The sequence below is a fragment of the Phyllostomus discolor genome, chromosome 1 (assembly GCF_004126475.2).
Source record: "Phyllostomus discolor isolate MPI-MPIP mPhyDis1 chromosome 1, mPhyDis1.pri.v3, whole genome shotgun sequence".
Classification (NCBI taxonomy): domain Eukaryota; kingdom Metazoa; phylum Chordata; class Mammalia; order Chiroptera; family Phyllostomidae; genus Phyllostomus; species Phyllostomus discolor.
Window position 1 is genome coordinate 155,751,574 of NC_040903.2, and position 12,061 is coordinate 155,763,634.

Below are 12,061 nucleotides of genomic sequence, written 5' to 3' on the forward strand. Positions count from 1 at the left end.
AACTCATTAACACACACAATCTTGGGTCTTGTAAAATACTGTCCTTTTGATTGATCCTCCTTCTGGTCTACCAATCTCTAACTACCATCAGAATAACTGCCCCTAGCACTTGATGCTTTTATGAAACATTCTACCATCGGGGAATCTGCTGGCCTCTCCATCCTTCACGTGGGCCTCCGGCCCCAGCCTTATTGCTCCATAATTCAGACCGCCTGGTTTAGCCAGCGCAGTCTCCGTCATGCCCTCTCACAAATCAGCATGTCTTCTAGGTTTCTCCTCATTTTTCCAAGTATTCTGTCTACTTAGAGTGAAAGGTAATTCTTCTGTAAGCCAGATCTTAAACTCCCTGCCTGGTCTAGTCCAGTCTTACTGATGTTATGAAGCTACTTCCTGACTAATGAGCAATGAACATCCCCCCTTTCAGAACTACTGAATCTCAATTTATCCAATTTAACATCTTAAGCAGTGCCTTAAGCACGTTTTCTCTTTATCCAAAAGTTAATTTTTATCTCCAGGTTTAGAGTCCTTAAAGTCAACATGCCCCACTCCGCAGCAGTGACTATCACCTACACACTCATTCTTCCAACAGCAAGGCCTTCACAGGGACTGGGAGCCTGAGGCAGGTATAAGGCTGAAACGCCTAGTGCAGAGGGCGGAGACAGACACCTGAATAAACACAGTCTGCACCTCTAAGCTACAAAAACAATGGCAATAATCACCACATATAAAATGCCTCTAATACTGAGCTATATGCATTACAGGGATAAATAAGGAAGTCCTTATTTCCACTATATGGCAGAGGACACATTAAAAAGGAACTAAGAAGTAAAAATAGTGGTAGACAATTACAGTACTTCTAAAATGCATAATTCTGTTTAGATTTTTCCCCATTTGGAGAGAAAAAATCAGCTTCCTACAAAAAACAGAATCCTATTTTTCATAACCCTACAATAGCCAGCTACTTATAAGAAGGGAAACCAAGAGTGACTGCAGCCATAAACCACAGTCTGCTACAGCTACGAACGGGATTCCCTTCTTTGAAGGTGGCTCCCACCCCAGCCTGGAGGGGGCAACAGCAGCCGCTGCTGGTCTCACCCATGGCCACTGGTATATCTGTCCAGTTCAGGGCACACTTCTGCGTGCAGATCCCCTCCTCGTTGAGCACCACGGTGAGATCGTCCTGGCCCACGGCCACTTTTCCGTCTGCCAGGGGTGCAACCAAGGGCTCCAACTGTTTTCCTGTTGGAAAGAGCTCTTTGATAGCCCCCTTTCCATCCACCTACAGGAAGACACAAAGTGAGTTGCCCAGCATTCTCTGGCCAGAGGCATGAACATAGTCTGGAAAAATCAAGATAAAACTCAAAACCTACAGAAGCCAATAACAGTCCTTGTGTGGCATAAGGAAATAGATAACAAATAGAATTTATTGTGAAACATTTTGTCATCACTACGCAGAACCAGCTCTCTTTTTCTCTAACACAGAGACAATGTCTAGTGCTGGCCAGGATGCAGAGCAACTGGGACCCACACGCTGCTGGTGAGAGTGCAAAATGGTACAGTTGTTCTGTTAGTTTCTTTTAAAGGTACATATACACTTGAGATGCAACCTAGCAATCTTATCACTAGGCATTTGCCCAAAAGAAATGGAGAGTTAATTTCATTACACAGAAAACCTACAGGCAAACGTTTATAGCAGCTTTATCAGATGGCTAAAAACTGGAAACAACTGCCTATCACCTGATGCATGAATAAACAGAGTGTAGTTCTTTCATACCATAGACTACTGCTCAGCCATAAAAAAGAATTAACTGATATACAACACATTTGAATGTCACATGCATTATGCTAAGTGAAAGAAGCCAGACTCAAAAAGCTCCCTACTATATGATTCTACTTATATGACACTGTGGCAAAAGCAAAACTATAGGAGACGAAGAACAGATTATTAGGGTTGGAGTGGGTAAGCAGGGGTTGACCTCAAAGGGGCAGCATGAGGGAATTCTGGGGGTGACGAATCTGTGCTGTTGATTGTGGTGGTGGTTACAGAGCTCTAGGCAATTTGTCAGAATTCAGAACTGTATTATGAAAAAAGTGAATTCTATGGTATGCAAATAAATGAATGACTTTTGAATATCCTGGACCCATTGCAAGATTTCCCACCCCCAAATGACTTGACCCTCAGGAAGGTGAGGGAAACACCCAAGGCTGTCAGGTCATGGGACTGCTCCGATGTCTGGTGGTCGCCCGCCGGCCGTCGCCCGCCCTCGCGGGCTCTCTCAGCGCCACTACGCCTGATGTTACTCAGTCAACTGCCAAGTGACTCCTTTATGAGTTTGCAGCTGTGATGCTGGTGAAATCAGGATATTCCAACAACACAGATAGGGAACAAATGTATGAACTAGATAAACAACAAAGGGCTAACACAGTGTGGGGCAGAGAAGTAGGGAAGAAAGGCTTCTGGAATGCCAAGTCTGGATTATGAGAGGGGTATGAAGCAAAGAAACTTGGAATATTCTATGAAATGAATGGTATATCAAACTTTTTCTATAGTTGTGCGCATATAGTGTGCATTTTGGAGAAAAAAGACCAATGTTGTGGATATTTACTGCTTAGGTTAAAAGAAAAAGCAGGTTATAATATATAATACATATATATGTATAACATGGGATTTTTATAAATAGGGTGGAAGCCCATTCACCAAAGAGGTGACAGTGATTATTTTTTGAGGGGGTGGGATTTGTACCGCTTTCATTTTCCTTATCTATATTTTCTTATTTTCTATAATAAACATATGTGGCTTTTAGACTTTAGAAAAAAACAGTGCAAATAATTTTTAAATCAAATACACTAAAAGATTTTTTAGGGGGTGCAGAAATCTCAAAGTCTTTAACATACGTAAGTGAATACTAAAATTAGTTTACAATGAGGCCTGAAGACAGCAGTCCACGAGAATGCTCTTGGACAGAGGCAGGCGGCCCTAACGATCTGTTCCAATAATGAGATACAGCGTCTGGATGATTCATTGCGCAGAGAACTGAGTTGACTGCCTGGCTTAAGATTCACGGATTTCTTACTTGTGCAAGATGCTGAGAGCATGAAAAATGAGCAAACATGTGAACACAAACCTGTTATGTGAAAACCCTACTCAAGGCCATCTCCCGACTCACACTCCAGGAACACACAGTCATCTCCCCCAAGACAACTGATGATATTGGCAAAAAAACCATTTTTACCCTTATCAGGTAGTAGTCTCTCTTGAAACCCACACAGATAGAATTTTCACACCATGCCATGGACTTGGGCACATCTGGTACACTAAAGTCCCCCTAAAGAAAGAGAGCAAGAGTTTAATTGGAAAAATGTTAAAAGAAAAAAGCCATGACCTTCCTGCTGTTCTGCCCCTATTCTGCAGAATCACCCTCATCCTCGTCTGAATTCAATTCTAGAAGAACAAGACCAGGAAACCACCCATAATAAAAATATAGTCAGACCTTGAACAACACCATTTCCTTCAACATAGTTTTGTTATAATGTGACGAGATGGTGTAGGAATTTAACTCTTGTTTATATCAATTAGCCTATTTGGTTCTATGTTGTTTTGCTTGAAGTTGCAGAATCTACTGATGTTAAGTGAGGACTTACTGTAAGTCACCCAAGTACTGGACAACGTGTATTTGGAAAAGGTGAAAACCCACTTTGAAATAAATCAATCTATACAGACACTGAACAATTGTATTGCTGCCGCTTCTGAAGACCACTCGGCTTTGACCAAGTGGGTATGAACACGCTCCCATGTACACACAAGGCAGTCACAGCAGAGTGCCCAACTGGCGAAAACTGCAAGCCTGAGCTCCTGGCCTTCACTACAACTAAACCACCACCCTTTCAAGCTGTGAGTCAACCACAGCAGCACCTCCCACCGAACCCATGGACCAGGTAACAGTGGGCTTGACCTGCAATTCATGAAAGTCCAGGGAACAGCGGACTTTACCTGCAATTCATGAAACTCCCTGTCCTTCCAGAAATAGAGCTGCAGCTTCTTTTTCACAGCTACACACATCCGTAACACCTCCTCGCCAGTCTCCGAGTGCTGGGAAGACACACACGTAGCAAATGAGGATGCACACATAATGACTGTATGACTGAATGACAGCTAGATCAGAGATTTTCCACCTTGAAATGGTACTAATCTGAAATCCCCTGAAATACTAAGTCCCGCTGCCAGACAAGCTGAGCTGAAGAACACCATCCTCTAAGATGCACTCAGAAACAACAGGCTGTGGGGCACTTCTTCCCCATGGGCTGCAGGTCAAAGGCCCCCACACCTTGTGGAGGTTCACCACCTACAATACGTAACAGCTTCCTCCATTTTTTTCTTAAATGTTTCTCACTCATGGCTGGCAATACACGCTGGGTCAGAGATCAGCATGCATCAACGACCACTTTTGATCCTTTAAAGGAGACTTGGGGAAAAAAGGTCTACACGTAAAAGAATGCAGTTTCGATGCAGACCATAAATGCTAAAAAGTGTTCAAAGCTGGAGGTAAGGCAAATTTTGAAGAATGTAGTGGTGATGAACTGGCAAAAATATGGAGAAATGTCTTTCCTGAAAAACAAAAACTCTCTAAAGACAAAGACCATGATGATATGCTTAGAACAAGAGTCAATCTAATGTCTCATAGTTATGTTCACGGTAGGGTCACAGGTTCGACTTCCCAGTCATGGATTGTCCCCAACAGGTGTTGTATCCTGAGTGAGTTGCCTCCTGCCATGCAGACATTGGGCACGCACAGACCAGGAATGCAGTGTTTCAACTTCAGATTACATGCTCAGGGGGAAACTGCTCTAATACAACCCAAATCAAATACTCTATTTGAAGTCCCTGCTGGGTTTGGATATCAATGTTATTCTTTCCATTTAATGGCAGAAAGGATACAGGTCAGACTGTCCTTATTAAAGCACAAAGTCAAACTTCATCTTGCCCGCACTTACCTGGAGGTCACACGTGAACAGAGACGCTCCCTTCGCCTTTGAAACCGTAGTGATTTGTTGAAATGTCAGTAGGTCATGGACATAAATATTATTTTCTGTTTAGAAGGAGGTAAAACATCACAATAAATTATGACAATTCTCTAGTATAGCCACCTTCAAGACAAAAAATAATTATAACTATAACAACCACAAGAACCAAATGGCAAAGTTGAAGATGTACCTTTAGTTTCACTAACATGGTTTATTCTGGTCTGTCACCAGATTATACTGCAAAACATTTCAGAGGCCAGTCTTCTGAACTTGGGTATTCTGTCCCTTTAAATTTGGGCTGGCTTGAATAAAAGAGCTCTTTCACTTCAAAAGCACTCTTATACTCTTTCTCAAGTCTGGAAATTTGTGATGTAATATTTGTACAAGAAGTGGTTTTCAAAGCTACTTACATTAGGAGGCTCTAATAAGAGAAAGGAAATCCCCTGTGGATTTTGTACAAATCTACCACAAGGATTTCTTTTCTAGTAAAGCAAGAAAACTAATTTCACTCGGGCCTTGTAGCTAACTTTTGTCCTAAGATTTAGTTACTTTAAGTGTTCCTCTATCAACCTAGAACCTAAGTTTAAAATGATTCTACCATTTGGGCCCTGGGCTGGACAGTACTGAGCGTGCAGTACTCAAGTTTCCAGTCATCTGCTTGTCAAGAAAAGTCCTCACTGGCTGTCTTCCACGAAACTGGCTTTCACACAGGCCCTGAATGGCCTGGCCCTGATCTGTGTTTCACCTGTCTCTCGTCACTCTCCACCACACAACCCAAGTCTGACCAGGGCCTTTGCTGAAGCTGTTCCCTCTGCCTATGATGTTCTGCCTACCTCTTTCTTTCTGTCAAAATCCTGATCATCCACTAGATAATGCTGTCCCTCCCATTACTATATCCCACAGCACTTTTTATCACTTCCCACTGTAACTTTCTGCACCGGTCCATGATTACCGTATTTTTCCATGTATAATGCACACTCACATTTTCAGTGGGCATTATACATGAACTCCTATACACAGGATTACGTATTCATTATACCTATGTATAATGTGCATCCTTAATTTTCCCTCAAAAATGTGAGCAGAAAAAGTGCATTACACATGGCAAAATACGGTACTTTCTGTCATTTCAGTCTTCACAATCAGAACACAGGATAAAAACCGTCTCATTCAACTTGGTATTGCCAGTGCCTAGAGGGGGGCTCAACGAATATTTGCTTGATTACTGCATGAATGAATGAGTGCGTGAATGAAGTGACACTCCCTGGAGAACAGAGTTCAATTTCATCGGTGATGTTGCCGCCTGAGTGACCCGTGTGCCCTGTTATAACTGGTTTGGAACATGTCAGTTTCCTGGTTAAATAATGCCTACCAAATTAACCATGAGAGAATTAATTAGGTTGTACCTTGTATTTTTTCACACATGAAATACAATCATAACCCCTTTTCTTACCTAACAAGCTGACTAGAATCTTAAACTGGGAAACCACATGGATCTGAAAAACAGCAAATCATTAGACTCAGTTAAACATTCTCGGCAAGGTTTAGCTCAGACGTTCACGTCACCACGGTACTAAAAAGAGACCGAAGGGCCTATACCAATGACAGGGATCAGACTTATACTCATGAGCAATCACACCTTCTGCCTGTGAAAGGATCTCAGGCACATGATGGATGGACAGAGATCCCTGCATAAACTGGGAGGACAGAGCAGAGGACTCAGAGTTAAATGATGTTACCCAAGTTCTAGGTTTGACAGGGTCTTTTAGAAGTCAAATATAAATGTAGCAACCACCACCTCTGCCTACCTGCTGAATCTTTTTGGAGAAGTTCTTATTGGATTTCTCTAGTGTCACTTCAAACCTGTTGCAGCCTACGGAAGAGAAACATTCACAGTTCCAAACACAGGGATACAATACAAATAACCACAACAAAAAAAAAGGCCGCTCCATACTGCTCTCCTACATGAATCTTTAAAAATTCCTAAAGGACTAGAAGCGGGAGATGTAGGAGAGCCAGCTGTCTCCATTGCATATAGTAAGTTGCTTTCAACTCCAGGTTTAGAACAGAGGATTTCATGCACTTGGCATTAGCAGAGAGTATCACACAACAGAAGTTTACTGAAGCTGCAAGGTACTTGTGAGTCTGAAGATCTTATCCTACCAAACAGTACCTTGGCAAAGTATTTCACAAAAAAGAGTGTAAAAAGTAACAATCAAACGTAAGAGCCCAAGCAATGAAATCCAGCCCAAAGCATCCTTAGATCCAGACCCAACTGAATCCCAGCCACCACCTGAGGTCCTGGGACAGAGCAAACACACTCGACACCTTCCCCAGAGCTAAAGCGGTTTAATGCATCTACACTTACTGCCACTTTCAGGTGCTGCCACGTCTGCTGGCACTGTTGCAAAAAAGGGGGGGAAGTTATATACCATAAAAATGCATGAAGCCAGCCAGCCTTGCTGGGATGACAAAAATGCTCAGCCTCAAAAGTCACCAGAAAGTAAAAACAGAAAATAGTTAATAACAGAGCTATCATTAATTGGGTTTAAAAATGTTTTCTGTAACCTCACAGCTACCCCCCAAGAAATAGGTAGTATTACTATTCTAATTTTACATCTGAGGCATCGGATGGGTCAAGCAATTAGGCAGCAACCAGGTGAAAAGACAGCCCAGAAGCATGCTTAGGGCTGCCTGGAAACCCCGGGCAGGAGGCCACACCTCCCAGCAGGAGAAGAAACTGTTCACAGTGCTGACCCCGGCCACTCCCCACACCCAGGTGGTTTCCTGACCACTCAAAGTCAGTGGAGAGTCTTTGAGGCAGCCCCCAGGGCCCATGCCACCAAAGCTGTTCATACTTCCTCCACATGGAACTCAGCAGAGAAGACAAAGAAAGGGGCCCTGAAGTTTTGGGGGATTCAGAAACACGCTGTGTATTTCTCCACTGTATTTCACAAGAAAAAAAATAATCCAGCCACTTCCTGCTTGATAAAGAGTTCTCTATTTGAAAAAGGCTTTATTCTTACTTCTTTTAAAAAAAAATGACTTCTAATGATTCTCTTTATAAGCTTAATGTTCTAGGGCAAAGATTCTCAATGTTCTTAGGACCCTTCACAATCTTAAAAATTACTGAGAACCCCAAAGCTTTTATGTGGGTTATAGCCACCAATACTTATCATACTAGAAATTAAAACTAAAAATTGTTTAACATATATTATCAACTCAAAAATAACAGTAATAAACCCATTACATTTAGCATAAATAGCATGTTTCAATGGAAAAAACTGTTTATCCAAGTTAAAAAAATCCACTGTTTTACATTTTTGCATGTCTGGATTAAAAGAAGACAGCTGGACTCTCACATTTGCTTCTGCACTGAGTCTGTTTCGACACACTGTTTTGGCTGAAGCACAGGACACACGCCTGTCCTCACACGGGTATGGAGTCGGACAGGGAAGAATAGTTTAACAGCTTTTCCAGATAAAGTGCAGATCATCTTTTCGAGACTATACCAAAACTTGACAAATGAAGTTTCTTACAATGTGAAATCTGAAACCTATTAATGAACCTTTCTGCTAAAGTCCACTGGTCTATCTTACACTTTGAATGGATCTTTCCCTCATGATTCAGAAACGTCGTGCCCTGGAAAACAGTAGCTCCCTGAGCGATGCAGACCCCCAGTGCCGGCACACTTCTTTCCAAGACGCATATGCAACAAACTCACACTCATCACCCCTCCACAGTCCCATCAGAAAAACCCTCAGTATCAAGAAGCTGTCAAGCTCATGGGGGTGGATATGAGTTTTCCACAATTCTAATTTTCTCTCGAAAGCCCTGACTTTTTCATTAGCAATAAAAACTGCCAGTTGTCTTCTTTGTAGTGACAGGCTCCCTTTGCTCATCTTTGATGAGCAATATCTACCAAATACCCAAGTGGTCTGAGAAACCACAGTCTACCTGTCTGTCGTTCTTGTAAGCAGGAACAATGCTCCATGAAAAAAAGAGTGGCCAGTTCGGCTCAGAACTCAGACACACAAGCACTTTTCCAAACCGAGCAGGTACTGTGCCCCATGGCTTGGCACCTGGCAGAAGAGCTTTATGTGAACTTCCCATTACATCAGAGATTATTAAAAAGATGTGTTCTCATAGGTCAAGGTATAATAAAATTAATAATTTTTACTGCCTCACAAAGAACATTCTTAAGTGAATTGGCTTTAACAAAACCAAAACCACCTGTGGTGCATGCTGGAGAACACAACTGCCAGCACAGTCTGGTGCTAACGCATTTGCTGACCATCATCTTGACCTTGTGCTGAGGGGCCAGCGGTTTCAGCGGCCATTACTTTTATACCCTTGGTGCAAATGTCAATAATTGTGAGAAAAAAGTAATGTTTTAGTGTTGCTATAAACTTAGGTTTTACCTTGCGGATCCTCTGAAAGGTCAACCTAAAGTCGTAAAGACCGTCTGTGAACTAATCTAACCCCTTTGCTTTCAGACAGGAGCAGGGCGAGGCTGAGAGACTTTTCCGAGCTCACAGGAGATGGCTCAGGTCAGATGAGGACCGGGTGCCCTTAACCCTGGTCTTTCCATGAGATCTTATTACCCACTCGCTTTCCTCAGAAAGACAGGCTAGTTGCAAACCTGCCTAGTTTGGAATATCTCAAACTTAGAACCCGAGTTAGTTCTATGGCTGATTCACGGAGGCCCAGGTCTATTTCGGGACCATAAACAGACCAGAGCTGGGCCAGAATTGAACTGCTCTCTAAGGATATGGGAAGAAGTAAAGTTTCTAATCAGGGTTTGATTTCCTAATAGTCTAAGGCAGGTTACTATCGGTATTTGAGTTGCCTATGGGGAAACTGAGGCCCAGGAAGATTAACTGACTTGTTAAAGGTGACGTGGTAGACTGATCACAGGCCAAGGAACAGGCACCACCAGGGTTCCCAGTCAGATTAACACTAACACTATCAGTGTGAGTCTACACTAGGTTGAACAATTTGCTTTTACAGTCTAATTTTCAATTTCTCACCACTTATAAAGAAATGGTACACAAACAAGTTGCTTTATCACAGTATTTATTTAGTATTTGATGGCACAAAGAACTGATTATTAATCAGGGAATATCAAAAGAATATCAGGACCTTATATCTGTGTCCTGCACAGTATCTGAGCCCTAAGTATATAGTCAAACACAGCTGCTGAATGCTGAATAAATCCAGGGCAAGCTAATTTTTAGACTGCAGACTGGGTGGATGTCATAGGATGCAAATATCCTGGCTCTTAGAACAGAAATTGAAAGCAAGGGACAGCGAAGTGCTGCCCGTGGGTCCAATCCAGGCCTCGACATGTTTCTGTAACTGAGGTTTCATTGGCACGCAGCCACACCCCTTCATTCACATTGTCTGGCTGCCCTTCGGCTGCAACAGCGGAGCTGAGTGATCCCAACAGAGATCGTACGGCCCGCAAAGCCTAAAATATTTATTAGCTGGTCCTTTTTGGAACAAGTTTGCTGATTCCCGATTTAAAGGAAAGACTCAGAAACACTTAGAAATGAAATAAATGCTCTGTTTTGAACTTCTGGTTTCTCTTGTTACCTTACCACAGACCTTGGCCAGATGTCTCCCTTTTCCTGTTGCACTTTGGCTTAAGAATTATTTTGAGCTGAAGGCAATTGAAGAAGAAGCAGATATAAGAAAAGTTCTCTCTGCTCTCCTATTTGCCTAAAAGCAGGATATAAATGTATGAAACTGCCTGTCCTCTCCTCTCTAACAGGAAGGACAGAATTTTTCTCCTTCCCTGCAGTTACTAGATGACCCCTATCAGCCCAGAGATGGCAGCAGAGGAATCTGCATAACAAACTTGTCTCCAATTAGCTCCCCCATATGTTTGCCTTCCCACGATTTGCCACTCTAAAAACACAAGGCTTTTTCCTTTGGTCACTTCTCCAAACATCTATAGTTTGCTCATTAGGAGGATGCAGAGGCCCAAGTTCTAATCATTCCTGAGTGCTCAAGTTATAAACCCCTACTCATTTTTCTCTTGTTAATCTGTCTTTCGTCGGTCTAACTTACACATCCCTAGCCAATGAACCTAAAATGAGTAGAGGGAAAAATAATTTTTCTCCTTCCCTACACAGGTAAGGTATTCTTTCCTCCCAATGTTACCATTCTTTGCTCCAGGTTCTAAGGAGAGGGCTCTGCTTCCACTTTTCCTTAAGCTATTCACTATAGAAAGTTATTTATTAGGGTGAAAGCTATGAACATTTTTTTCTAATATGGTCAAATAATGACAATTTTACATGGTTCAACCTACTATGGCATTAACAGCAGATTTTCACAGACTTGAAGCTCTAGGGCATCATATCCAAACATATCAATTTTCCACAAAGAAAGCACAGAAATAAAATTAGGAAAAGAGAATGAGGTGTTTTTTTGTGTTAGAGGGTACTTAAATAGAGTTTCACATACTTTTTAGTTGCTATTCTATGTTTTTACTGACAAAGTCACAATTGATTAGAACTTTAGTTTTTAAAGTCCTTTCAAACATTTTATTGCATCTGACCCCAACAAATTTGTAAGGAAAACAGATAGCTCACGAGAGAGAACAATGAGATTAGAAAGGACCAGCTCCGTCAAGTGGTCAGAGAGAAGTGAAGCCGGACTCAAACCCCAGTCTTTTCCTCCTGGTCCACACCCCTTAAGTTTGTAAGGTCTTTTAAATCAATGATTCCTAATTTTTTCTACTACCACGTTATTTGCAGAAAAATATTATTCCCATAAGTAACATTTCTTATTTCTGGCAGCGAGTTTCCAAAAAATGAGGAGGGGAGGAACATCCAGTACCCCACAACTGCCACCCCCCACCCCATCCTCATGGGCATATGGGCGTATCCTCTGGAAGAAAAACAAAACCCTGGAGATTCTCACATGCTCCTTCCCACTTCCCCACTGGGCTGCTCGTGACCCCCAGTCACTCCTTCCTGGTCCAGAAGTCACTGATCTCACACCTGCATACTAGCCGACTATCAAAACCTTTTTG

At 42.2% G+C, this 12,061-nt stretch overlaps 1 protein-coding gene across 4 annotated transcripts in view; it reads right to left on the reverse strand.

Annotated features, from left to right (window-relative positions):
- The window catches only part of VPS39 (VPS39 subunit of HOPS complex), a 43,328-nt gene that overhangs the window by 24,963 nt on the left and 6,304 nt on the right, over positions 1-12,061 (reverse strand). Inside the window, exons 3-9 of one of the 4 annotated variants that reach the window (XM_028506059.2) lie at positions 7,391-7,423; positions 6,831-6,895; positions 6,476-6,518; positions 4,993-5,087; positions 3,992-4,090; positions 3,234-3,326; positions 1,096-1,279 (exon numbers count right to left, since the gene is read on the reverse strand). In XM_028506059.2, coding sequence (XP_028361860.1) covers positions 1,096-1,279; positions 3,234-3,326; positions 3,992-4,090; positions 4,993-5,087; positions 6,476-6,518; positions 6,831-6,895; positions 7,391-7,423 — 612 coding nt within the window. The remainder of the gene's footprint in view (positions 1-1,095; positions 1,280-3,233; positions 3,327-3,991; positions 4,091-4,992; positions 5,088-6,475; positions 6,519-6,830; positions 6,896-7,390; positions 7,424-12,061) is intronic. The other 3 variants (XM_028506061.2, XM_036032047.1, XM_028506062.2) reach the window with 3 other exon arrangements.